The 26,566-nt window shown below is 38.2% G+C and overlaps 2 protein-coding genes across 2 annotated transcripts; one reads left to right on the top strand and one right to left on the bottom strand.

The window, feature by feature from the left end:
* The first annotated feature begins 311 nt into the window (after nt 1–311).
* On the top strand, nt 312–9,565 carry LOC115724939 (uncharacterized). Its single transcript, XM_030654313.2, has 19 exons — nt 312–492; nt 670–730; nt 968–1,004; nt 2,223–2,353; nt 2,498–2,587; nt 2,668–2,748; nt 2,829–2,931; nt 3,801–3,934; nt 4,397–4,536; nt 5,020–5,070; nt 5,157–5,239; nt 5,341–5,395; nt 5,502–5,616; nt 6,320–6,860; nt 6,941–7,154; nt 7,258–7,328; nt 8,019–8,187; nt 8,337–8,466; nt 8,671–9,565. The coding sequence occupies exons 1-19, from the start codon at nt 385–387 to the stop codon at nt 9,336–9,338; spliced, it is 2,982 nt and encodes a 993-aa protein (XP_030510173.2). The 5' UTR covers nt 312–384; the 3' UTR covers nt 9,339–9,565.
* A 14,454-nt stretch (nt 9,566–24,019) lies between these two features.
* LOC133039383 (uncharacterized) lies at nt 24,020–25,053 on the bottom strand. The gene is made up of 2 exons (XM_061118269.1): nt 25,018–25,053; nt 24,020–24,898 (listed from the first exon to the last, which is right to left on the bottom strand). The coding sequence occupies exons 1-2, from the start codon at nt 25,051–25,053 to the stop codon at nt 24,020–24,022; spliced, it is 915 nt and encodes a 304-aa protein (XP_060974252.1).
* Between the last annotated feature and the right edge of the window lie 1,513 nt (nt 25,054–26,566).

Below are 26,566 nucleotides of genomic sequence, written 5' to 3'. Positions count from 1 at the left end.
CGTGATCGCCGAGATTGTAAAAAAAAATTAAGAGTAGGAAAATCATTTGCACCAAGTAATTCCCTTTCAATTAATAAAAAAGATACATAATATGAAAAAAAATCTGCCAGAAATAAAAACCATTATTGAAAAAAATAAATAATAAAACTTGTAACTTTCTCAAAATTAAACACATTTCATTCTCCAAAAGAGTTGTAAGATAATGGGCTGGGCTTGAGCCCAGTCAACCACTCATTTGGGTTTGGGCCGAGAAAGGGCCCAAATAGCAGGCTCCCTTCTCCTCTCTGAAACACAAGAAAACCCTCCGTCTCTCTCTTTCGGGGGTTTTAGCTATTTTCTCTCTCTCTCTCTCTCTCTCTCTCTCTCTCTCTCTCTCTAAGCGCCATGGGGAAGAAGAAGAGCAGAGATGGTGGCGATGACAGAGCCAAGACCGACCACAGTCCATCTACCGTCTTCGTTTCCAACTTACCTTATTCCTTCACTAACTCTCAGGTACTATTTTCTTTTTTCCGTTTGTTTCCCGAGAAAGCATCGTAAAACTTGAACTAATTTTTATGTATATACGAAATTAGGGATTCACAGCTGTATTTTATGGCTTTAATCAGTATTGAATGCTTAATGGAGCTAGATTTTGGCTAATTTGGATTATTTTTTGACTTGGTTAATCAGTTGGAGGAAACTTTCAGCGATGTTGGTCCGGTTCGGCGGTGTTTCATGGTTACACAAAAGGGTAAGCTTAACTCTGCTCTGAGTTGAATTGAATTGAAAATTAATGGTGGTGTTTATGGTGAATGAATCTTCATTGTATATTTTTATTCCAAATTCTTAACAAATGTGGTGTTAACCAATGTACTATATCTTTGTTGTGTTTCCTCTATTGGTTTATGTATAGAAGAGTTTGTGATACTTGTGCTCAATCATGAGCAATGTTGTTAATCCTTCTCTCTCTGTTTTTTCTTTTTAATAGGATCAACTGCGCACCGGGGCTTTGGTTTTGTTCATTTGTAAGTTTACTCATTGTGATTAGTTTTCCTCTATCAAGTTAAAGTTTATTTAGATTTCTTTTCTCGGATCGAAGTTTGCAAGGTAATGGGATTCCATGGGAGTAGAATGTTAGATCACTACTAATAGTGTTGTTAACTTAACTAAAATGAGCAGAGTAAATGTTTTTCTAGAAATTGGTATTTGGTATAACTAGATTTCCACTCATGTTGTAATGACTCTATTTTTTCTAGATTCTTGAAGCTCTTTATCTTGTTATAATAGCTGTGTGGAGATGAGATTTTTTTTTTTCTGTTGTGTATGCGTTACTGTCTTTTCTTGAAATAGTTTTGTCGTATGTCAAATATTATTTATTGAACATTTCATACATGACCAATATTATTTATTTCAAGAAAAGACAGTGATTAGACATGCTTGAATGTCTGGCTTCAAGTTTTGTCTGCTCAGTCAACATTGAACTTGAAGTATGCATACATAGTAACGTAGTAATTAAACTGCACTTTCCACGGTCATTGACATAGCCTAGTAGTTTTACACTTCTCCTCACAAAGAGTAGGTCCTAAGTTCGAATCCTTTCTCCCCAGTGTCAAAAAATAAAAAAATACTGCATTTTCCACACTACCAACCATAATTGTTTATATTGATGACCGATTTTTAAATATTTTTAAAACCATTAGAGTTAGTTGTGTGTTCAAGCTTTCGAGTTGTTATAAGTATCAATTATTTAAATCACTTTCATTGCAAACACTACAGGTTCAATGCTGGACAGAAATTCTAGGGTTTGATAGAGGAGTTTTCTAGTTTAATCTTGTTGTGTGGATTGGGTTCAGTTGTGAGGAGACCTTTACATTATTATTCTGGTCAACCATGTTTGGTGGGTAGGATGTGATAGAGCATTGGACAAGATCAAAAAATGTTAGGGAAAAGAACATAAAAGGAGAGTTACTAAACAATAAAGTAAGAGAAAACTCATTATTGAAGATGGATTGAAAGTTACAAATTTTTAAGAGCTATCGATTAGGTGGTTGTATTAAGTTTTAATTTCAATATGTTCTTTAATTTTATGAACAAAACCCACGATAAAATTATCTAATCCAATACTATAGTCATTACGAACATGACATTAGTCATATACCATGTGTATAATGATTATATAAAGAGTTACATTTCATGTCATAGTTATAGTATTAATTTTCTGGGCACTTTGCCTCTGTTTGCAGTGCTGTTACTGAAGATGCTAACCGTGCTATTGAGGTGAAGAATGGCTCTTCTGTTGGAAGTCGGAAAATTGCCGTTAAACATGCTATGCACCGACCTTCCCTTGAGCAGCGTCGATCAAAGACAAGTCAAGGTTGAAATGCCTCTTTTGAGTTTGAACTTTGAGATACTATTCTTTCTTCTACTTTGCGTAGAGGTCATATATACGCTTTGTTTGTTGCTGTTGGCTCATTTCATTCTTAGTTTTTTCACATTCTGTTCCTCCCCTCTTCTATAGCTCCAAAATCGGATGATAAAGAAGAAGTAAATGTCAAAGATGTTACTGCTTCCAAATCTGAAGAAGATACTTCAAAATTGGAGGAGAAAGGTTGTTAGACCTTATATATGCCTTACACTTGTAATGTTTTGTTATATCTTTGCAATCTCATTTTATTTTGCTATTACCAGTTGTTGCTGATAAAACAGTTCCAGAGAAAAAATTGGTGGTTGGAAAGTCTGAAGCAGCTACTTCGAACTTGGAGGAGAGAGGTTGTTAGACTTTATTTATGCTTTACACCTGTAATGTTCTGTTATATTTTTGCGATCTCATTTTCTTTTGTTATTTCCAGTTGTTGCTATTAAAAAAGTTCCAGTGAAAAAATTGGTGGTTGGAAAGTCTACAACACTTCATAAAGATCTGGAGGATAAAACTGGCTGTTCAGAGAAGCAAAGGTAGTAAATAATGTTTGCCTCTGCATAGAGTTTACCGGTGGCTCACTTTTTATATAAAGTATAAAAGGGTTTTATTTTTCTATTTTTCTGAAAAGAGAAAGAGGCCACGTGTCTTAGATTGGCCTCCCCCGATATATATTGAAAACCTTACTTATGGCGGAGGAAAGCTGGGGATACAAAAAGTCTTAGCATTTAGGGCCTCATAATATTATTCTATTTCGATTATTTGTGCTATTGTGTTTTCTTAATTACGCAAACTTGTTTCCTTTCTTGACGTACCCATAGAAAGAAAATTGGTATGGGATTGGAAAACTGAAGTGTAACACAAAATAATCTAGACAGATTCTACGCCTAGTAGATTATGTGACATGTATGAATTTGATCATAGAGAGAAAATCGGTATGGGATTGGAAAACTGAAGTATAACACAAAATAATCTAGACAGATTCTACGCCAAGTAGATTATGAATTTGATCATAATTAGGCTATCTGTATTAGATATTTGTATATTTTTTATTGTAGCTTATCGTAGTTCATCAGTTATTATGTTAAAATCTATCTAGATTAAGAGGCATGCATGATGCTTGGGTCCTACTGCTTTGAAGTTTGAATTGTTTTCTGGCGGGCAGCATGCTTTAGGTGTTTGAGTACAGACTTTAATTTGCTGCTTACTTTCCTTTCATCTGTCCCTGCAATATGAGATTCTCGCACTTCATTCTGGCTCCCAGTTTGGTTATTATGTTTCTTATTTCACTAAGCTATTGTCTTTGCCTCTTTATTCTTGCCTTCTTGTTTGCATGCTCTTATTTGTTGAGTTTAGTTGATCGTGACAAGGATTTCTGACTTACCGTATTTTTGTCAATGTGAAGGGTTGCTAGGACTGTTATATTAGGTGGTCTTCCTAATGCCAAGATTGCAGCGAATGTCCACAGCAAAGCTAGAAAGTTTGGTACGGTATGTTCTGTAGCATTCCCGCTTCCACAAGAAGAGCTTGAGAAGCATGGTAAGTGATTTTTCAACTCTATTTTATATGTATGTTTGCCTGTTTTTCTTCAGCTGTTTAATTTTATTTATTTGTTTTAATTTGGGACCGATTATTCAAGTAATGCTTAATCTTGTAATCATCAAATTGAGATCCTTGTACCAGAAATCATGCACTTCCGGAATATAAATTCTTTTACGTCAATTTAGTTCTTTTTCATTTCTTTTCTGATACATTTGAGGGATTGTGGGTGTGATTTTGTGATGTGATTAGATCGTATTGTATGATTGACCATGCGGTTAAAGATGCCCAAACTCACTGAAACCAGCATCTGGATATATTGATTTGTAATATAGGCTACCTTTAACGTTATTGATGCTATCTTGCTTGAAATATGAAATGCCAATTGAACTCTTGCTCATATTGTTGGGTATATTTGTTTTGTTTTTGGACTATAGAGCATAAAGTGTGACACATTTTCAGGTCTTATGCAAGATGGATGCAAAGTGAATGCTTCAGCAGTTCTTTATACAAGTGTCAAATCAGCTCGTGCTGCTGTTGCAAAGTTGCACCAAAAAGAGATTAGAGGGGGTGTTCTTTGGGCACGTCAGCTGGGTGGGGAGGTAAAGTTTCATATTTATTAAAATTTAAGTGAATTTTAATTAGGAGTTATAGAATTTACATCATATTTGAAGTTTTTTAAAAATTTATTTGTTGGTATGCCATTTATTTCTTTTATTGTTATTGTGTCTCCTATGGTATTATGTGCATTTCACGCTGACCAACTGTCATATCAAGTTTTGTTTAGCTCTTTTATGCTTCACAGAAATTGTTTGAGGCTCAAAAATAAAAGTTTTTTTTTTCAAGACAAAAATAGAGTTCAAGGTCAAGGATATTGAATTGTTTGTAGTATTTCGAGTTGGTTGGAAAACATTTTCCTCCATTTTTCCCTTCATAAATTTTTTCCCTGCCTTGTGGAGAATCAACTCTATTTTTTTTTCTTTGGAGTTGGTTGGTTACGTTGACTTTGTTGTTCTATCTGTCTCCCTTTTTGTTACATCACTGCAAATCGATCTTAATAGCTTACTGTTGTGTTTATTGGCCAGGGTTCCAAGACTCAGAAATGGAAACTTATTGTTAGGAACCTTCCTTTCCAGGTTTGCTCTGACCACTGCTACCCCAAATTACTTAGTTGTTGGGTGAAACTTGAACTTTTAATTAGTTTTACTAAACACTTATGCAGGTGAAAGCAGAAGAGTTAAAGAATATGTTTTCACCAGCAGGGTTTGTCTGGGATGTATTTATTCCACAAAATTCTGACACTGGGTATATTCCAATAATCAATTATCATATTTTTTTTCTTCAGAACTATAGGTAGTTCTTTTATAAGTACTTTCTCTCCCTTTTGATTTCATTATCTTTTGCAGGCTTTCTAAGGGTTTTGCATTTGTCAAATTTACATCTAAAAGTGAGGCAGAAAAGGTATGGCTTTTTAGCTAATAGTTAAGCTTAAATTTCAAATTCTTAGCCGAATAATTAGGTTCTAATACGGACATATGTTAACATTTGTTTTTCTCTTTCTATGCAGGCAATTCAAAAGTTCAATGGGCAGACGTTTCAAAAAAGACCAATAGCAGTTGACTGGGCTGTTTCCAAGAAAGTGTATAGCCAAGACACTAATGCGAATCTTGATTCCGAAAATGGTAATTGCATAATGTTGTTACTTTTCAGAACTTTACATTTTCATTACATCAGATCTTGAAGAAGTTTTCAAATATAGCTGGAAGATATTATTTCTAGTTCAAACATGCAGTGCAATGGTATATTTAAATGAAATGTCGGGGATTTTAGTTAGTTGTATGTTGGCATGCTGAATCATGATTAGAATATGCGCCCATATTCATGTGTCTACGACTTTAGGGGCACTTATATTAAATGTTTAGAATCCTTAAAAAAATATAAGATATTAGGAGGCGTTTGGTTGGGAGGAATGAAAATATAGGAATAGGAATGGAAATGGGAATAGAAATAGGAATGGAATGGAATAAAATTTAAAATGCATAAAAAAAAATTGATAAAAAAATAATTAAATTTTTTTTCTTGTTATATTGGAATGGTCATTCCTTTCTTTTTAAAATGGAATAGCCATTCCACCAAAATGGTGGAAAGAGCATTCCATTGGAATGTCATTCCAATACTTTAAAATGCAACCAAACAAAGGAATGGAATGAAAATTATTTCCTTTCCATTCCATTCCATTTCATTACCTCCAACCAAACGTCACCTTACTTTTTGACACTATGGAATGAGATGTTCTCTCCATTTCAAGTGGTTCTGTTTCCTGATAGTCTATTAATAATTAGGTTAATGGTCACTAATTTGTACTTGTAATAAATTTCTTCTTAGGAAAAGAAAATGAAAGTGGTGGGGAAACAGAAAGTGATAGTGATGATTCTGATGATGATGTTGAGGAGTCCAGTAGAAAATCAAAGCACCTTGATGGTGATAAGGCTTCTGATGACATCGAGAAAGAAGAAAACCCTCCGGAGATTGATTTTGATGAAGAAGCAGACATAGCAAAAAAGGTTTTACAGAACTTAATAGCATCCTCTTCTAAAGGAACCCTTCCTTCTGGGGATGATGATCCTGAACTTCAAGAGAAAAATGCTGAAGTTAATGTTGGAGCATCTGATGCATCCGATGCATCTGGTGAGGTGCTTAATGAGTTGCCTCGGGAGTCTGTGAAACCATCAGATGTTTCTAAGCCTGAAAGTTCTGATAAAAGCAAGGGATCAGCAGTTAAACAAACAGAGGAAAAGGAGGATTTGCACAAAACACTTTTCATAAGCAACCTCCCATTTGATATTGACAAAGAAGAAGTGAAAGAACGATTTTCTGCTTTTGGGGCAGTGCAATCCTTTGTCCCAGTTCTTCATCAAGTGACCAAGTACGTGTTATTCACATTCCACATTTCTTACTTGTTTGTTGGAATTTATTTTAATTTAACACATCTTTTGCTTGTGCCAGGCGACCAAGAGGAACTGGTTTCCTTAAGTTCAAAACAGAGGATGCTGCTACTGCTGCTGTTTCAGCAGCTAATGCTGCATCTGGCTTAGGGATCGTCCTGAAAGGTAGGCAATTGACTGTCTTGAAGGCTTTGGATAAAAAGTCAGCTCACGAAAAGGAAATAAACAAGACCAAGAATGAGGATCTTGATCAACGCAATCTTTACCTGGCAAAGGTGTTTTTTTATTTAATTGTTTATTATTATTATTTTAACACCACATCTATCTTTTCCTTCCTCTAAATATCTCACCTTTTTCATTTCCTCCACAATTTATTAGGAAGGTCTTATTCTCGAGGGAACTTCAGCTGCAGTAGGCGTTCCTGCTAGTGATATGTTAAAACGCCAAATGTAAGTTGCTGTAAATAGTATTTTAGTTGTTTTTGTAGATAGCAATATTTCTGTCTGATCCTCACAATGATAGGACTAATTTGGGGATGATTGTACGAGTTCTTGGGGTAAAATAAACAACTTAATTTGTGTCGGGTAGGTTTCAAGTTTCGTTTTTCTTGAATTCTATCTAGTGCGAATGATGTTTGACATGTTTTCATAGTCAAACATTGCAAATAAAATTCAATTCCAGTTAAGACATAGTTTCAGGTTAAACCTTCAAGTATTTCATGCTAACCTGATTCGTTTTGTTTATGAATGACCTAAAATAGAGCTTGCAATTCTGTTTTGGTCTAGGCGTAAGAAGATATCTCCATTTTATGATGGGGTTAGGATAATGAGAACCATGAGGTTCTGGAGACCTCTGAAGAGAAATGTTGGACTATTTTGATTTACTTTCTCTTGCAGTATTTGCCATTTCTTATTTCTTAACATGAGGATTATGCATCTTAATATTCACATGCTAAATAAACCAATTGAGACTAGCTCAAGTTGTCAGGTGTGTACATGAGTGGTGCGGGTTTCATGCCCCCATAAATGTATCTTATAAAAATAATGCAAAAAAAAAAAAAAAAATCCAGATGCTGAATAATGTGCTACCATTATATTTGATACTGGCACAGTTTTGATGCTGTTTTCTACACAATGTAGGTTGGAAAAAAAGAAGACAACAAAGCTTCAATCCCCAAATTTCCATGTATCGAGGACTAGACTTGTTATTTACAATTTGCCTAAGACAATGAATGAAAAAGAGCTTAAGAAGCTTTGCATAGATGCTGTAATATCACGAGCTACAAAGCAAAACCCTGTAATTAAACAGGTTAGTTTTTCTTTCTAAATCGAGGCTATGCAACTTTCTCTTGTTTCATTTGATATACATTCAGATGCAGAGAAGAATACCCTTGCCCAATTTCTCACATTTTTATTACCAATTAGTTGAATATTCACTAATCTTTGTTGCTCATGTAGGTAAAGATAATGAAGGATATGAAGAAAGGAAAGGAGGTCGCAAAGCATCACTCTCGTGGAGTTGCTTTTGTCGAGTTTTCAGAGCATCAACATGCACTAGTTGCCCTAAGAGTTCTCAATAATAACCCTGGTAACTTTTTAGTGTAAAATTAGTTTTCTGTTACATGGTTCTAAGTGGAGTCTATTTTCTTATCTAATCTTGGTCACCGGTCAATTCGAATTGAGGGTGATGCAACCCTCTTGCAATACTTAAATAGTTGAATGATTACAATTTTTATCTTTATAACAAGTGGTGGCTGTTTTCTTTTCTCATTTAGTATTTTATGAATTGCAGCAACTTTTGGTCCTGATCACCGCCCAATCGTAGAGTTTGCTGTTGATAATGTTCAAACATTGAAGCTTAGAAAAAGTCAGCAACAACGAACTCAGTTCAGGCCCCGTGATGATTCACAAAATGTAAAGCAAATAAGTAATGATTTGAACGAACCAGATTCACATCCAAATGATAACAAGTCCAGAAAAAGAAAACCCAGAGGTGAGTATCAAAAACCTAACGATAATGCAGTAAACAAAAAAGACGAGATTGAAAATGTAGCTTCCAATGGAGCTACTGCTGGCAAAGAACGGGGAGCGTGGAAGAGGCAGAAAAATAATCCAGCAGTTGGAAATGTGAGAAAGCCTTCATTGAAAGAAATTCCAGGAGGCGAAAAACCAAAAGCAGAAGTCTCGGAAGGAGGAGGGAGAAAACCCAATGATGCTCGAAGATCTAAATCCTCCGAGGAGACTAATATGCAGCCTAAAAAGAGGAAGCAGCAAATTCCTACAGAAATGGAGAGAAGAAAAAGGCCAAAGAAGAACAAAGATCCACAAGGGAGAGACATGGGAGATAAGCTTGACATGCTTATCGAACAATATCGATCCAAATACTCAAAACCGAGCTCCAACAAAACTGACGGTGAGAGGCCTAATTCAGGGAAACTTAGAAAATGGTTCCAGTCTTAGTCACATACTGTTACATGTCTACATTAAATCCCACCTTTTTTTGTAATAGATTACAGAAAACAGGGCAAATTATTTGCCCATAAATTTTGTGCTTTTAATTAACTTAACAATTTTGCTTTTAAATTGGAGAAATGTCGTAAAAGTTAAATGGTCTAGCATGGCTCAACAGTGGTTGTTGGGTATTAAGCCGTACACTAATATAAATTTACACAACCAATTTTATTTAATGTTGTATTAATTTACAATTAAATGTGGTATAAAAGAAAGAAACTAAGTTGGAGAGGGAAGCCGTACAATACAACTGAGCCCTTGTTGGATATTTAAAGATAAAGCTTGTTGTGATTGTGAATGTTACTTTTGACTTGTCATAACACAATTTTGACTAAATTAACTAGCTCATTTGTACTCTTCTCCTTCTTGTTCAAGCAATTATAGAGTAATGATGCCATTTTGGGTTGTTTATTTTTTGTTTTTTGGTTGAGATGAGATGCCATTAGACAAGCTTTTTGATTGAATGTTACTATTTTATTATCATGACAGTTTATGGTTTCAACTTGCAAGTACAATTGGTAACAAAATATATATTATGTGAAAATTCGGTAGTTTACTCTCTAAAGCGGTATTTTAGTCGACCTTTTTATTTATTTTGATATTTAAAAAAAATTAATTTAATTTTTTTTATGATCGCTATGTTGTAACTATATGTTACCTGTAAATTTTTAAAAAACTTTGAATAATTTACAATGCTGAAATAAGATTTTAACTGTTATTTACCATACGAATAAGAAAAAACAATCGTGAGTGTAACAAAATATTTATATTTTATTTTTGTAATTGTAAATTATTTAAATAAATTTGAAAATTTACAAGTGATCTTATATTATTATAAATATATGATCATGAAAAATAATTAAACTCTTCTAAATGCTGAAACAGATAAAAAAATCTAATGAAACATTTTTTTTGAAAGAGTGTAGTATGGACTTACTTATATTAAAAGGTAATAATTGTTCCAACATTATTGTCACTTCGTTGAGTCTTCTTCTACTAAACCAAAAACATTACAGCATCATCAATGTTATTTATGTCTTAACTTTACAAGTGATAATAACATGTAGTATTTAATACATTGTTAGTTTAGTTTTTTTTTTATTATTTCCATTTTTAATTCCAAGGAAGAAGGAAAAAATGGGAAAGAGTTTCACATTATTATTGGTCAAAATTATTCATAGTCTGCACTCATTTTTGACACCCAAACCGAAGTAAGAGTGTATTAAAAGCAAGCTTCAATAATGCCAAACAAGTTATAGTGGAAAAGTACTTCAAAGCAAAAACAAACCTAACAAAAAAAAGCTTCTCTCTTACAAAAGCTCTCTATATTGTTATTTAGGTTAGTGCTAATCTCTTGCTCTTAATTAAATTGCACTACTTTAAACTTTATCAAATTTCCATATTTAAAATTTGAAAGTTTTGCTATTTGAGTGATTCTACTAAAGGCCATGAGATGACTTGTCACATTAAAAGCTTGTCTATTATTCTTGAAAGCTTTTCTCAATAAAATGTTACACCATATATAACATAGAAGAAGTTTAATTAAAGATAAATTGCAGCATAAATACTCAATGTTTTAAATTTTATACACTTAAATACTTAATGTTTATTTTTGAAGGCAAAAATACCTATTGTTACAATTCTCTTATACCGTTACTACCACTTCCGTTAACTCATAAATATAGACACGTAGAGGGTTCAGATGCATTACATTTATTTTTATTTTATTTTAAAACTTAATATTCTTAATATCAAAAACTAAATGCTACTTGTTTTAAAAAAAAAAAAACAGTTCTCATAACAATTTTCACGTGACATTGACACTTCGATTCAATATATACTGCACAGGTTCAATCAGCTATGATAATTTATAGTATTGCATCTAAGTAGTATTTAGTTTTTTGATATTAAGAATATTAAATTTTAAAATAAGATAAATAAATGTAATGCATTTGACCCCTCCACGTGTCCATATTTATGAATTAACGGAAGTATCTTTTTTAGACCGACAACACATTGGCTCACAACGAATCACAAACGACTTTTTGAATTGGTGGCACTTTGGGCTCACGACATATCACAAGTGGCTTTGATACCATATTAGAATTTGGGAATTAGATGAATAAGGTTCCATCTCAAAACTAATTGGCAATGGGAGGAGTAGTCCATTCATCTTATATATCACAATTTATTTTTACACATTAACAATGTACGACTAACTCTAATAAATGTAATATTGTTAAGGAAATTTCTAAAGTAGCATCTTGCTCTTATTTTTTTAGCTGTTTGTCTCTAATTGATAGAATAAACTATTTAGTTTACATCTGTTGTCGAGTGAATTTCGCAACACCAAAATATATTATTTAATTAATATAAAAAGAGGAATTTCAGAGAAGTGACAAGTGCGAGTATTCGACCTAGAATGGCGAGTACTCGACTGGGAATGCAAGAACAATCAACAAAGCTAGAAAATATCAATAAGACAAAGAATTATAGTGGTTCAGTCAGATTGTGATCTGCTTAGTCCACTGTAGCAAAGGATTCGTAGGTGCCATTTCATGGTGGATCACCCCTTTATATACAAAGTAGGTGTCCAATCGGTTACATAAGGATCACATTCATTGTTAATCCATTATTTACATATTGAATTGCAATAGTTAAACCCAAACAACGTTAACATTAATAAATGAGTGACAGTTACTAAGTCCATCAACGTATGCGTCTTCCGCATCTGCGAGTTGACTGTTCATGTTCCGTTTGTTGAGCCCGCAAGGTTATCGTTACGTTTGGACTGTCCGAGTCCTTAAGCAATCACCTCTTGTAGACCTCGCATATCGAGCTGATAGAACCTAGACATGCGAGCCTATAGCGGTTTATCAAGGCTATTGGGTCGTTGGGACCAAATCGCACCATAGAGAGTTGATCTCTATGCTTTTGCAGAAGTATAGAGAGGATACTCGCATATGTCCCGACACATGCGAGTTGGATCCATTCTCTCTTCCTGCATAACGCAAATTACGCGATCCGACTTTGGTCGTGCTCGCAAGATCTCGCTGGCTCTATCCTAGCGAGGATCAAATTTCGAGGAGCCCCTTATAGACATTTCAGCTTCCATTGGAAATCTGAATATACGTGTCCTTTAAATGGGAGTCTTGTCTCGAGTTTCTAGGTGAGAGAAATCTCACTATAACACATGCCCCTAGTTTCGCGACGTGACATATGCGGTCACTGAGGGAAACTATTACTCGAGAGACAGGTGAAAGGTTGTCACGAGGAGGTGACCTTTTGGTTGTCCCGTCGAGGGTTTCGAAAAATGACGGCTGTAATTATTACTTTTTATTGCATTTATGGTGCCACGTCACAAAACTCCTCGGTTTTCGTGTAGGCGTGGCCATCGTTGGCCGTTAGATTGGGCGACCTTAGGCATTCTGGTTGCCACGTGTCGTAATCCCAATTAATGAGGGATATGGGTATTTAAACCCTTTGATACGAATCAAAACTTCCATTTTTCCCTCTTGTTCTTAACTTCCTCCTTCCCTCCATTACAGAGACTTCAAAACCCACTTCCAGATTTTCTACCAATCTTTCTACAATATTCTCAATCTCAGAAGTGATCGAGAGCAATCGCAGAAATCAAAACTAAAGGTTAGTTTTCAAGTCATTGCATTTTCGTTTTCTGTTTGGAGAAAAAATGCTTTACTTTCTGGGTTCTGGTATTTTAGAGGCTTTTTTAGGAATGTATGCTTGTATGTGTTTATGAGGCTATGTGTCTTAGGTAAGAAACCTGGGTAAATTCATAGAATATGACCTGTAAACTGACATAACCGCACACAATATATAGGCACTGTTTTACGTCTTGAATACTCGCGGATATTCAGATGAACAACTCGAATATTCGCTGGTATTCAGATGAACAATTTGAATACTCGCGTATTGCCAAGATTTACTTTCATTTGACTGTTAGCTAGATCTTTTAGGATTTTTATATGTCGCGGGCTGAGTTGCGAGGGTATCAATCGCCGTTCCAAATGGTGGGTGTATCTCAGTATTCTAATGGTCATATATGCGATTATATGCCCCTTGAGATACTGAGGTACACCCAGCCATTTGCAATATGCGATGATATTCAAATGATCGTACTCTTTGGCTGATAGGTAGTCTCGGAACGGTGGGGGTATCCTAGTAACTTCAGGATTATGCTTGAAAATGCATACCCCTTGAGTCACTGGGAAACTCCCAGCCGTTTCTGGAGGTATACCGCTTGGCCCAGGATGCGTGAATTACTCGCCCAAGAAAGCATTATCTCTTATCGCATATTGAGGGGATGGTCAGTATTCGCAAGGAGGCTGACCATTCTATCGAGTGCGACTTTATAGTTTAATGCGGGTGAGATCACTTACTTTGCTTTTCACACATCCATCACGCTGAAAAGATCTTCTATCTTTCAGATGAGCGACTTGTCGGATAGCCAACAACTCGGCTCCAGAGGTCGTGCATTCGACGGTGAAGCTGACCAGGAGGAGGACAGCTTTCTCCCCACTTCGCTTTTCGAAGAGGAGGCCGCTCCAATAGAGCTAGGCCCGATGTCTTCTGTGGACATCGAAAAGATGGTGCAAGAACTCGCAGAACCTGGGACCATCGATATTCGAGACAGCGAGTCCACGGTGTCGGCACGCGACTACCTTATCCACTCGAGGCATGCTCCTGGCATCGAGGTCGAGGAGATGGACGATGAATGGACGACTCTAGTTCGCGAGTCAGGTGAGGAAGAGGAGGAGGCGGAGGGGAGTGGGACAGATTCGGTTGACGATTCCCAGCTGAATGAACCCTTCGCGTGTGAGGATTTAATTTCGAGAGTTTCCAAATCAGACTTCACCACCTTTGTGAGGTTAAATTTGTTGCGACTCGCGTTTCAGCGACCTAAGCCATCTCAGAGAGCGCATCTTCCGTTTACTAACCCTGCGATCATTCCCACAGAGGATGTGGTAGTCTCAATACCCATCCTTCGGTGTGGGGTATCGGTCCCCTTTCATCCCTTCATCGCAGCTATTCTCAGGCGATATGATGTATCGCCTTTTCAGCTAACTCCAAATAGCTACCGCACTGCCTTAGCCTTATATGCGATGTACATGGAGTATGTCCATAGGGCTCCCTCAGTAGAAGAGTTCAGCTATTTCTACGACATAAAAAGCGTAGGTCTTCATAATGGCTTCTACTGCTTTAGCAAATGGGCGACTTCTGAGATCAACGGAGTCGAAGGAATGGTGTCGAATATGGGGGATTGGAAATCGAAGTGGTTTTATGTCTTTAAAGTCCCTGGGATTAGAACTGACTTTAATCGCAGACCTAGTATGTCGCGTATTTTTTAACTTAGACATTTTCTGCATTACTTTTGAGATCTTTTGCTTACTCGCTCTTTGTTGTTATCGCAGATAGACCAGTTCGACCGGCCCTTGACGCGACTAGCAGAGAGACAGCTGAAATCCTCGGGAGCCTTCCAGTACAAGATCGCGACTGGCGATTACTGTGTACAACTGCGAAGTTGCGAGAACATCAGCTGATTCCTGAGAACGCAAGTCTTCAAAGGGAGCCAGTATACAAAGAGCCATCCGAGAGGCAGCAAGAGCGAATAGACAAACGTCTTTCTAAGCAAACTCCTTGACCAATTTCAGGTGATTTATCTCTTGTTATAAACTAATAGGTAGAGTTTGACTTATACTTATCTTTCATTTATCTTCGTAGATATGACTTTTCTGAAGTCCGCACCTGTCCTGAAGATCAAACCGAAGGGTGGAACAACGACGACTTCGCCGGTTGTCCCCCAAAAGAGGAAGAGTGATGCGATGGCTGCACTTGCCACAGACTCTTCCAAGAAGCTGGCCAAGACCGCACAGGACAAGGGGAAGAAAGTCGTAATCGATCCACCTGTTCGAGCTCGCGACTTCTTAGCCATGCAAGAGAAGTTCCTGGCCGAGATTCCTTATGAGGATCTTGTTACGCGCTCTGCCGAGCTGGCCGCGCAGTCGATGACTCTGTTCCTAAAAGCTGCTGTTACTCATTCGAAGGAAGCCGACTCGCTGAAGAGGCAAAATGCTCAGTTTCAGGAGAACATAAAAAAGCTGAAGCAAGAAGTGGCGAGGAAGGAGAAGGAGCTCGAGGAACTCAGCAAGGCTAAGGAGAAAGAGCTCGAAGAACTCAGCAAGGCGAAGGAGCAGGCGGAGCTTGAGGTCAAGAAATCGCAGGCGACGATCGTGGAGATGGCCCGCGATTTGGAGACTGAGAAAGAGAATGGGAAGAAGCAGTATGATCAGGCAGTGTCTGATTATATTTATACCACTCTTTCCAAAGTTCCAGATTTCGACTTCTCTCTTCTCGGAACAGAAGCCGCTGAGATGGCCGAGGCTTTTCGTGCCATGTCGCCTACTCAGACCCAAGGTGGGGGAGGGAACCTTCTTGATGGGGTCGAGGGTGCAAAAAGCTGAAGAAGTCGAGAACGAGGTCATCAGCAAAGTCGCGGATGAGACTGCTCCGGATGAGACTACTCCTGCTGCTCCAGATGCTTAATTATCCTCTATATTATGTTGTTTTTTAATTTTAATTCTCTTTTTTTATATATGCGGTACAAGGGTACTCGCGCTTTTGTACTTAGACAAATTACTTTTTATTTTGGACAAATTTATATCCTCGCGGGGATAGCTATCCTTTAACAATTTCGCAGTACATGGGTACTCGCGTTTTATATATATATTTGCGACTTAAATTACAGCTTGGTGTAATAAGTAGGAGTATTTACAAAGCTGATAAAACTTTTGAAAATTTAACAAGTAATTTCATTCATATAATCAATAGTATATTCGGGCATATATACCCCCCTATACTTAGGATTTTTTCCTTTTGAAAAATATCTAAAGTATAAGTACAAGAGTGAACATAATCGAATAATGCGAGTACTATTGATAATAAAATTTCAAACTCTCGCTATTCCATGCTCGTGGAATCGCGGTTCCATCGAGTGTTGCGAGCCGATACGTTGCATCACCAATTTTTTCTGCGATGAGGTATGGTCCTTCCCAATTATCCCCAAAGACCCCATGCGACGGGTTTTTGGTATTTGGAATTACTCTTCTAAGGACCAAGTCTCCTGCTCGCAGGGCTTTTACTTTCACTTTGGAGTTAAAATATCTTGCAGTTCGCTGTTGGTAAGCCGCATTTTTTAAGTGCGCTTTGTCACGCTTTTCCTCCAAAAGATCAAGGCAGAATAGCTGATTCTCGTTGTTCTGCGAGATGTTGAAAATATCCCTGCGTAGGGAACCTGCCCCAACCTCAACTGGCAACATGGCCTCGCACCCGTAAGAAAGTGAGAAGGGTGTTTCGCCAGTTGTAGATCGAGGGGTCGTATTATAAGACCATAGGACTTGCGATAACTCGTCTGGCCAAGCTCCTTTGCGATCTTCTAGTTTCCCTTTTATAGTGTGTTATATTATTTTATTAACGGCTTCAGTTTGTCCGTTACTCTGCGGGTAAGCAACTGCGGAAAAAGCCTTTTTAATCCCCAAATCGTCGCATAGCTGTCGCATCTCTTTACAGTCAAACTGTTTTCCATTGTCTGAAATGAGTTTATGCGGAATGCCAAAACGACAAATGATGGAGGTATTGACAAACTCGCGCAATTTCGTTGATGTGATGGTTGCGAGTGCTTTGGCTTCGGCCCACTTCGTGAAGCAATCAACTGCGACTACAGCATATTTGACTCCGCCTTTTCCTTTGGGTAACTCGCCGATTAAATCAATTCCCCATATTACAAAGGGCCATGGACTTGTGATAGAATGGAGGTTACTCGGAGGCTGGTGGGTGTATGGCTATTCGCTGACATCTGTCACACCTCTTTGCAAACGCGAGAGCATCTTGTCGCAATGTTGGCCAGTAATACCACTGCCGCATAATTTTTAACGCAAGGGAATTACCTCCGGTATGATTGCCACAAATCCCCTCGTGTACTTCACGAAGTATGTAACCACAGTCCTCTCCACTGATACATTTGAGAAGCGGTTGACTAAAACTTCTGCGATACAACCTTTGGTCATATATTACATAACGGGCTGCTCGCTGTCGCAATTTTCTCGCCTCTACTTTATCATTGGGTAAGAGCCCCTTCTCAAGATATGCGAGGATAGGAGTCATCCAGGTAATCTCCTGAACGTCGTCTATCGCCATGATTACTTCTTGATTTATGGTTGGGTGAGCCAGTACGTCTACCGGAATCACATCGAGCAATTCGGCTTCTCTAGTTGAGGCCAAACGGGCCAATGCGTCTGCGTGGGCATTTTGAGCACGCGGTACTCGAGATACAACTACATTTTTGAATTTCTGCATTATTTCGCGAACAATGGCTAAGTATTTAACCAATCTTCCGCCTCTTGCTAGGTATTCTCCATTCACCTGACATACCACGATTTGGGAGTCGCTAAAAGCCTGAAGATACTCGACTTTCATCTCGAGGGCAAGTTTCAATCCTGCGATTAAAGCCTCATACTCGGCTTCATTGTTAGATGCAAAAAATTCAAAACGTAAAGCAGCGTGTACCTTGAAATTATTGGGACTGATTAACAAGATCCCACTGCCATAACCTTCGTTATTTGAGGCTCCATCGACGTACAATGTCCATGTTTCTCTGCCTGCTATAGCAATGTCACTTCTATCCTCTACGACTGCCACCTCAGTGCTGGGGAATTCAAGTATAAAATCTGCCAAGGCTTGCCCCTTGATCGCAGTTCTTGGTTTATACTTGATGTCGAACTGACTCAACTCCATCGCTCATTTTAACAATCTCCCCGATGCTTCTGGTTTCGCTAGAACTTGTCTTAAGGGGAAGTTCGTCAAAACTTCAATGCTGTGAGCCTGGAAGTAGGGTCGCAATTTTCTTGAGGATATTATCAAGGCGAAAGCCAATTTCTCCATTTGGGGATAACACGTCTCGGCATCCAGTAATCGCTTACTGACGTAATACACTGGGTATTGGCGTCCTTGGTCCTCGCGTATTAGTACTGAACTAATCGCATATTCTGAGACGGCCAAATAGATGGACAAGACTTCTCCGAACAATGGCTTCGACAAGATCGGCGGTTGTCCCAAATGCGTTTTTAAAGCTTGGAAGGCTTGCTCGCATTTTTCGTTCCAATGAAACATTTTGTTGCATTTCAAAATCTGAAAAAGCTCCTTGCACTTATCAGAAGATCTGGATATAAAGCGGTTTAAAGCTGCGACTTTACCTGTGAGGCTTTGAACCTCCTTTGGCTTGGTTGGTGATGGCATCTCCACCAATGCCCTGATCTTCGCAGGATTGGCTTCTATTCCTCGCTGATTAACCATAAAACCAAGGAATTTCCCAGAGCCAACCCCAAAGACGCATTTCAATGGATTTAGACGCATCTTGTATCGTCGCAGTATGTCGAACATGGCCTGCAAGTGGGCAATATGATCCTTCGCATGTTGTGATTTTACGAGCATATCGTCAACATATACCTCCATGGTTTTTCCAATGAGATCTGCGAACATCATGTTCACTAGCCTTTGATAAGTCGCACCTGCGTTTATTAAACCAAAAGGCATTACTTTGTAACAGTATAATCCTCGATCAGTAATGAACGAGGTATGCTCTTGGTCTGGTTCATACATCGGGATTTGATTGTATCCCGAGTATGCATCCATGAAGCTCAAAAGTTCGTGACCTGCAGTGGCATCGACAAGCTGGTCAATGCTAGGAAGAGGAAAGCTGTCTTTGGGACAGGCTTTGTTTAGATCTGGAAAGTCAACGCATGTGCGCCATGAGCCATTAGGCTTTGGCACAAGTACGAGGTTTGCTAACCAGTTGGGGTAAAACGACTCCCGTATAAAGCCGCAGGCAAGGAGGCGGTCGACTTCTTCTTTCAGCGCTTGGTACCTCGCGGGGTCCATTTTGCGGCGCTTTTGTCGGACACCTCGCACTTTGGGGTCAATGTTTAAGCGATGACACATGACTTGCGGAGATATCCCGACCATATCTCGATTGTGTCTTCTGCGGCTTGGGCTGCGGCGGTGTGATCGAGGATTCTTGGATCCAAGTCTGGTTCGTCTATGTGCGGTACCTCCTCGATCCTGAGGATCTCCTAGCGAGGAGGTGGTGCTTCCAAAAGGTATATACCATTTACCGTCCTTTTTTCTGCGAGTTTAACGGCTACGTTATAACATTCTCGTGAGTCGGATTGGACTCCCCGCACCGAACCTACTCCAGCGGGAGTAGGGAACTTCATCGTCAGATGATAGATCGAGGTTATGATCTTCATCTCCTTCAGGATTGGTCGACCAATTACGGCGTTATACGCTGAGTATTGGTCGATTACTGCGAAGTCGGCCATTGACTTGGCTGTCACTGGGGCAGTTCCCAAAGTGATTGGGAGCTTGATCATTCCTTTAATTGCTATGACATCTCCCGAAAAGCCATAAATGCTCGATGTCATGGGTCGCAAATCCTTCTCTTGCAACCCCATTTGTTTGAAGGCTTGGAAATTCAGCAGATTCACTGAACTCCCATTGTCAACCAGTATACGATGGACATTGTCCCCACCAATATTAGCGACTATCACCAGTGCATCAGAATGTGGATGATGGACCCATCTCGCATCACTCTCCATGAAGATGATGTCATCGCATTCTTTCTTAAAGAGCTTCTCGGGCCGTTCACTAAGATTATTCACATTGGTAAGCGGCTTCTCCTTGGCTTCTCTAGCATACCGTTCTTGTGATTTGTGAGAGTCGCCTGCGATGTGTGGTCCTCCGATTATAGTCAGGATATTGCGAGGTGTTCTGGAGCCACTCGCATTCTGGTTTTCTCCTTTGTCATCCGCTTGGGGATGACTTTCCTCGCTTCTTTTATACTTGTCGAATTTCCCTCTCCGGATCATCTCCTCTATTTCATCCTGCAAGACCCAACATTATAAAGTAGTGTGACCAATGTCCTTGTGGTACTTACAGAATTTTTTAGGATCCCTCCGGTCGCGATTCCCCCTGATGGGGGGCGGCTTCTTGAAGACTCCGTTCCTTTCTTCAATCGCGTAGATATGGTCTCAGGGAACTGCGAGTTCAGTATAATTGACGAAGCGAGGTCCACCCTTCCTTTTTGGCGAGGACTCCTTCTTTGGAGGAGACTTAGCCAGCTTCGGACTTCGCTGTCTTCGCGGGCTGCGTCTTCTCGGGCTTCGGCCCCTAGAGTTCTTCCCTCGCGGACTGCGAGATCGTGACCGCGGTATGGGTGACCGGCGCTTGTCCTTCCCCTTCTCTAACTCCGCTAGAGAATTCTCAATTCTTTTGTGAGGTTCGGCCATGGCGAAGAACTCTACTAAGGACTCGGGCCTTCGAGCTTGTAGTTCCTTCCAAAAGTCGGTCCTCGGCAAGATACCTGTTATCAACATGCAAACAAGCGAAGACTCGGGGGCCTTCTCGACCTTTGTTACTTATGCATTAAAACGTTTGAAATAGTCTTGTAAAGACTCACCAGGTTCTTGTTTGATGTTGGCCAAAGTCGTATAGGGTGGTCTATACGTCATTGTGGCCTGGAAATGCGTGAGGAATAGGTCGACGAAGGTTTCCCACGTCGATATTGATGCCTCGGGTAATTGGGTGAACCAATCATGAGCATTTTCCTCGAGTGTTGCCAGAAGAATGCGGCACTTTGCGAGTTGTGGTACCTGGTCTACTTCCATTATAGTATTAAATTTTTCTAAATAGTCTATCGGGTTAGAAATACTTTTATATTTGAGGGATTCGGATAGACGAAACCCTTTTGGAAGTTGAGCCTGCCGCACCTCTGTAGTAAAAGGCGAGGTGCCATGCAGCTTATATATAGGCTTACGCTGCTGCTCGAGCATCTTCAAAGCCTGCAGAAGCATGCTTTGGTCGATTCCTCCTGTCGCAAGGGCTGGAGTCGCTGCAACTGCGGGGCTCGCAATTACTGCGGCAAGGTTTGCTGGGACATTAATCCCAGTGGTCGCGATCGGCGCGATAGGCGGGTTATTATCTGCGTTGACACCCTGATCGACCGCCTGGGGATCACGGAGTGTCTCGGTATTATATGGGCCACGGGAGTGTGCCCTGAAAACTGCGTTGAGATGATCACGTAGATCACCTCGGTGTACTTGATAACGTCCTCCCTGTTGTGTCTGTACAGAGCCGGACCTTGTATACCTGCTCGGAGTGCAACCATGCGATGACGAAGAGGCTGATTCTGCGTCGTTGTCTCTCGATGGTCGACTGCGAGGATTACGGCGCTCAGGATCTTTGTCAATTTGTGCGCTCTGGTTTGGAAACCTTGCGGATTGATCCCTTGACATCGGATGGTTCAGGTCCAGAGCTTCAGGGTTAGTTCTTCGTTCCCTGCGTACACGGTTAGTATGACGTCTAGAAGTTGTTACCTGAGGGTTATCGTTGCGAATGGCGGGAACTCGAGGAGGGCGTCGAGCTCGACTTTGTCCATCTACTTCGGCTTGTAGTGCCCGCAGTTGATCCTGAATCGCAGCATATTGATCAGTGGTGAGCTGGATCATTCCTTCGGATACAACCGCCGGAGTGACGGGGGGAAAATGCATGGTTGCTGGTGGCGTGGATGTGTCCCCGACTTGAGGGCCAGTCGTTTCTGGGAATAGGTTGAGAGGTCTGATATTGCTCCTCCCTACTCCGCCGTTGATGACGTCCACAGGTGGCACTCCAGCTCCAGACAGTGGTACACTCATCATTCCAATATTGATGGACCCGTTGTTAGCTCTGTTAGCGTGACTTCCAGCCATGATGATTAGTGTTCTTTGAAGTGAATGAAATCTTTAGTCGATTCCCACAGACGGCGCCAAATGTTGTCGAGTGAATTTCGCAACACCAAAATATATTATTTAATTAATATAAAAAGAGGAATTTCAGAGAAGTGACAAGTGCGAGTATTCGACCTAGAATGGCGAGTACTCGACTGGGAATGCAAGAACAATCAACAAAGCTAGAAAATATCAATAAGACAAAGAATTATAGTGGTTCAGTCAGATTGTGATCTGCTTAGTCCACTGTAGCAAAGGATTCGTAGGTGCCATTTCATGGTGGATCACCCCTTTATATACAAAGTAGGTGTCCAATCGGTTACATAAGGATCACATTCATTGTTAACCCATTATTTACATATTGAATTGCAATAATTAAACCCAAACAACGTTAACATTAATAAATGAGTGACAGTTACTAAGTCCATCAACGTATGCGTCTTCCGCATCTGCGAGTTGACTGTTCATGTTCCGTTTGTTGAGCCCGCAAGGTTATCGTTACGTTTGGACTGTCCGAGTCCTTAAGCAATCACCTCTTGTAGACCTCGCATAGCGAGCTGATAGAACCTAGACATGCGAGCCTATAGCGGTTTATCAAGGCTATTGGGTCGTTGGGACCAAATCGCACCATAGAGAGTTGATCTCTATGCTTTCGCAGAAGTATAGAGAGGATACTCGCATATGTCCCGACACATGCGAGTTGGATCCATTCTCTCTTCCTGCATAACGCGAATTACGCGATCTGACTTTGGTCGTGCTCGCAAGATCTCGCTGGCTCTATCCTAGCGAGGATCAAATTTCGAGGAGCCCCTTATCGACATTTCAGCTTCCATTGGAAATCTGAATATACGTGTCCTTTAAATGGGAGTCTTGTCTCGAGTTTCTAGGTGAGAGAAATCTCACTATAACAACATCATTAGTTTAAGAATGAGGTTTTGTTCTCAAGTCGATCTCATTAGGGTCCTTCTCTGAAGAATGGCTACCTGTTCATCTTGATTGCATGCACAATTGATTATTTTCTCGTCGTATGGCACATCGATGTCCTCTCTCTTTTAAAAAAAATGAACTATTTAGTTTTCTCGATAGAAGTTTAAATGAGTCAGCCCAAGTCTTATTAAGTGGGATTTTTTGTAATCATTACAATGATTTTCGTTAATTTTAAAGAGAAATGCTAAAGGGCATCAATGGTTCCTATTACCCTCTTATGTGTCAATATCGCTATTGGTCTAACTAAGTATCGGGTCCCATATAATTTAATATAATAGCTTTTAGGGAGTATCGCTAACCAATCGTAACGCGACATGTCGAGAAGGTGCTAGGCACCACTGGTGCCTAATAGCAATACTCAATTTTAAATGGTGAATCCTTATGTGATTATTAAAATTTTATTTTCTTCTTAGTGCATTTGAGATTTTTCAGCGCAAAAATTGTAAGAAATTCTACACTCAAATACTATTAATATATTTTAAAATATAAGGACTATTTGAATATTGTAATAATAATATACAATTTTTTTAAATGAATTATATACAAATTTTTATTTTAAAATTTTATTTCTGGCTGTGTTTGTCGTGGGAGTTTTTTCCCTGCTGGTTTGGAAGCTATTTTGGTAGCTAATTTGATTTAATAAAATTTTTTTGGCTCAAAAAAAAAAATAACAAAAAAGAGTTGTAATTATATTAAAAAAATAACATTAATTATCTAATAATAATAGTAGTGTAATTATGTCATTTTCATGTGGACCAAAAGAATAAAAGTGTAATTTTTTTTTTTTGAAAGGAAAATTAAACTTTATTAACCTTCAAACTCTGTCACCAAAATAGGCAACAGCTCAGTAGGGATGTTTCCCATACTGAAAGTACAATCAGGATAAAATAAAGACGCCCTTGCAAACTCATGAGCGACTCTATTAGCTGACCGCTTAACAAAACAAAAATAAACATTGCTTAAGTTAGCCAACATGGCTTTACATTCCTGAATCACACAACCAAAATAAGAAGTCAAGCTAGTCGAGCTCCTTAAAGCTTGAATGACCAGAAGGCAGTCGGTCTCCACCCATACGGGATATGATTGGTGATCTTTGATCCAGCTTAAGGTTTCCCGAAAGCTCAAAGCCTCCGCTACAGAAGGAGCAATGTTGCCTTGGTGCAATTTAGTATGGCCTTCAATTAAAAAACCATTATGATCTCTAATAACAATAGCACCCCCAAACCGATTTTGTCCTTCAAATATAGCCGCATCCACGTTGATCTTGATACTATTATTCTGTGGTTTAATCCATCGCTCCGTCCCATCACAGTCTTGAAGCTCAGACCAAGATGACTCAATTTGAGTTTTTTGAGCGTTTTGCCATTGATCAAGATAGCTTTTTGCAGAAGCTACTATTGCTGAAATATTAATCGGTTTTCCTTGCCAAACAACATCGTTCCTAGCTCCCCAAACTGCCCAGCACAGTGCAGCAACAAGACATTGTTTTTCTGCTGTCAAAGTCTTGAAAATGAGGATACACCAGTTCAGAAAAGTTGTCCCTGCAGCAGCCGATGAAGTCCCGATGCCTACTCTCTCCCAGACTTGCTTGACCACTCTACAGGTAAGTAACACGTGAGAAATTGACTCATCAAACTCCTCACATAAGGGACATCTCGTATTCACCGGGACACATTTCGTTGCAAGCTGTGCAAGTGTTGGAAGACAATTACTTCTAATTTCATAATTAGTTGAATAAATATATTAAACCTCTTAATTACTCTAAATTACAAAATTACATAATATCTTTCAAAACAGACCCTTACCAAAAACATAACAAAATCTACTTGAAGATATAACATATTATCTTCTATTCATACTGAAGCTCAAAAAGTTGAGAACTCCCAAATAACAATGGTAAAAGAGAATTTGAGTTGTCTATCTAAATAAATAAAAAAATAAAAATCATCAAATGTCAGAAATATGTGTATTGAGAAAAATAAAATAAAATAAAAATAAAAGCTGTCATCAATTATTATGGACTCCCAAGAGACTAGCCCCATACCTCACTATATAATATCTTCTATATATAAATATTATTTTTTATTTTTTATACATAAAATGACAACAATAATACACAAATTACAGCTCTTTTATGCTTTACTCAAAATAAACTCTTTTTTTTTTTTTTAAAAAGCTACAAAAGTTTATATTTTTCAAGCTTTTGATAAAGTAATATTGTGATGGATAATACTCAATAATTAAAAGAAAATAAAAAAGATCTTCTAAAAAAAGTAATTATTTTGACAAATTGATATTAACATAATTAAAGGTCTATAGCTTTCTCCTAATTATTTCCCATTTTCATTTCAAAATGAATTTAAATTTATGTGGCTCATTCCCTAATTTGAATTTAGGAAAGAGTAAAACATACTTTGTCTACAACTACAACTAAACAAAATAAATGCACAGAAAAAGTGAAAAAAGAATCATTAACAATGGAGAGAGATGAAATAAAAAGTTATAAATAATTGAAGTAAATTATTTTATATACTATTTTTTTTTTAAAAAAATTACAGTTTGAGTTGCTTTAATAGTTTTTATATGAGTTGTTATATGAATTTTAGTTACAATTTAAATTACTTTGTTAGTTGCTGTGAGTTCTAAATGAATTTCAATAAAAATACCAAAAAAAATATTTTAAAATATAAAAATAAAAAACCCCAATAATTAATTGTAAAAAATAAAAAATAAAACACACAATTGCTCATTTTAGAAGCAAATGTTTGGATTTGGATAAATGAACAAAAACGGCACTTCAAATAAAAACAATTATTTCATGTTTCCAAGCCAAGACTCCTGTAATGTCAAGTTATCATAATTTTATAATTAAATATATTTATGTATATGAATATAATATGGTGAAAAAATCCATGTTGTCCAAAAATAATTATAAGAAGTTTCAAAATGAGAGAATGGGGTTTTAATGAAGGAACATGAAAAACACCTCTTCTCCACTAATTATGCAAAACAAAACAACCCTATTTTAGTATTTACTTCACCCACATGAAATACATGACCTACATTCTTGTATTCTTTTATGTACAATAAATCAAATTAATTTGTGATTTTAAACTAAGAAAAAAAAGTCTTCAATATAATTTATATATTACCATTAAAAAAAATTGCTAAAATATATTACTGGTGTGTCAAATACTTTTTTCGGTGTCATACCAATATTAGTGTAACTAAGTATTAGATCTCATATAACTTAAAAAACTAATTTTTAATATCATTAACTAATCGTAAGTCACCTATAAAAATACTATGTTCCACACTAATGCATAACAATGCACTTAACAAAATTGTCAAGCA

The sequence above is a fragment of the Cannabis sativa genome, chromosome 6, assembly GCF_029168945.1.
Source record: "Cannabis sativa cultivar Pink pepper isolate KNU-18-1 chromosome 6, ASM2916894v1, whole genome shotgun sequence".
NCBI classification, from domain to species: Eukaryota; Viridiplantae; Streptophyta; class Magnoliopsida; order Rosales; family Cannabaceae; genus Cannabis; species Cannabis sativa.
The sequence above is the reverse complement of the archived record's forward strand: the minus strand, read 5'-3'. Positions and strand labels throughout refer to the sequence as shown.

Excerpts from the sequence above, each read along its gene's own strand:
- LOC115724939 (XM_030654313.2), top strand. The coding sequence starts at position 385 with ATGGGGAAGAAGAAGAGCAGAGATGGTGGCGATGACAGAGCCAAGACC. Across the intron at positions 1,005-2,222 it reads GGCTTTGGTTTTGTTCATTT|TGCTGTTACTGAAGATGCTA; the intron begins GTAAGTTTACTC and ends CTCTGTTTGCAG. Across the intron at positions 8,188-8,336 it reads AAAACCCTGTAATTAAACAG|GTAAAGATAATGAAGGATAT; the intron begins GTTAGTTTTTCT and ends TTGCTCATGTAG.
- LOC133039383 (XM_061118269.1), bottom strand. The coding sequence starts at position 25,053 with ATGTTATATCTTCAAGTAGATTTTGTTATGTTTTTG. Across the intron at positions 24,899-25,017 it reads TAGATTTTGTTATGTTTTTG|CTTGCAACGAAATGTGTCCC; the intron begins GTAAGGGTCTGT and ends ACACTTGCACAG.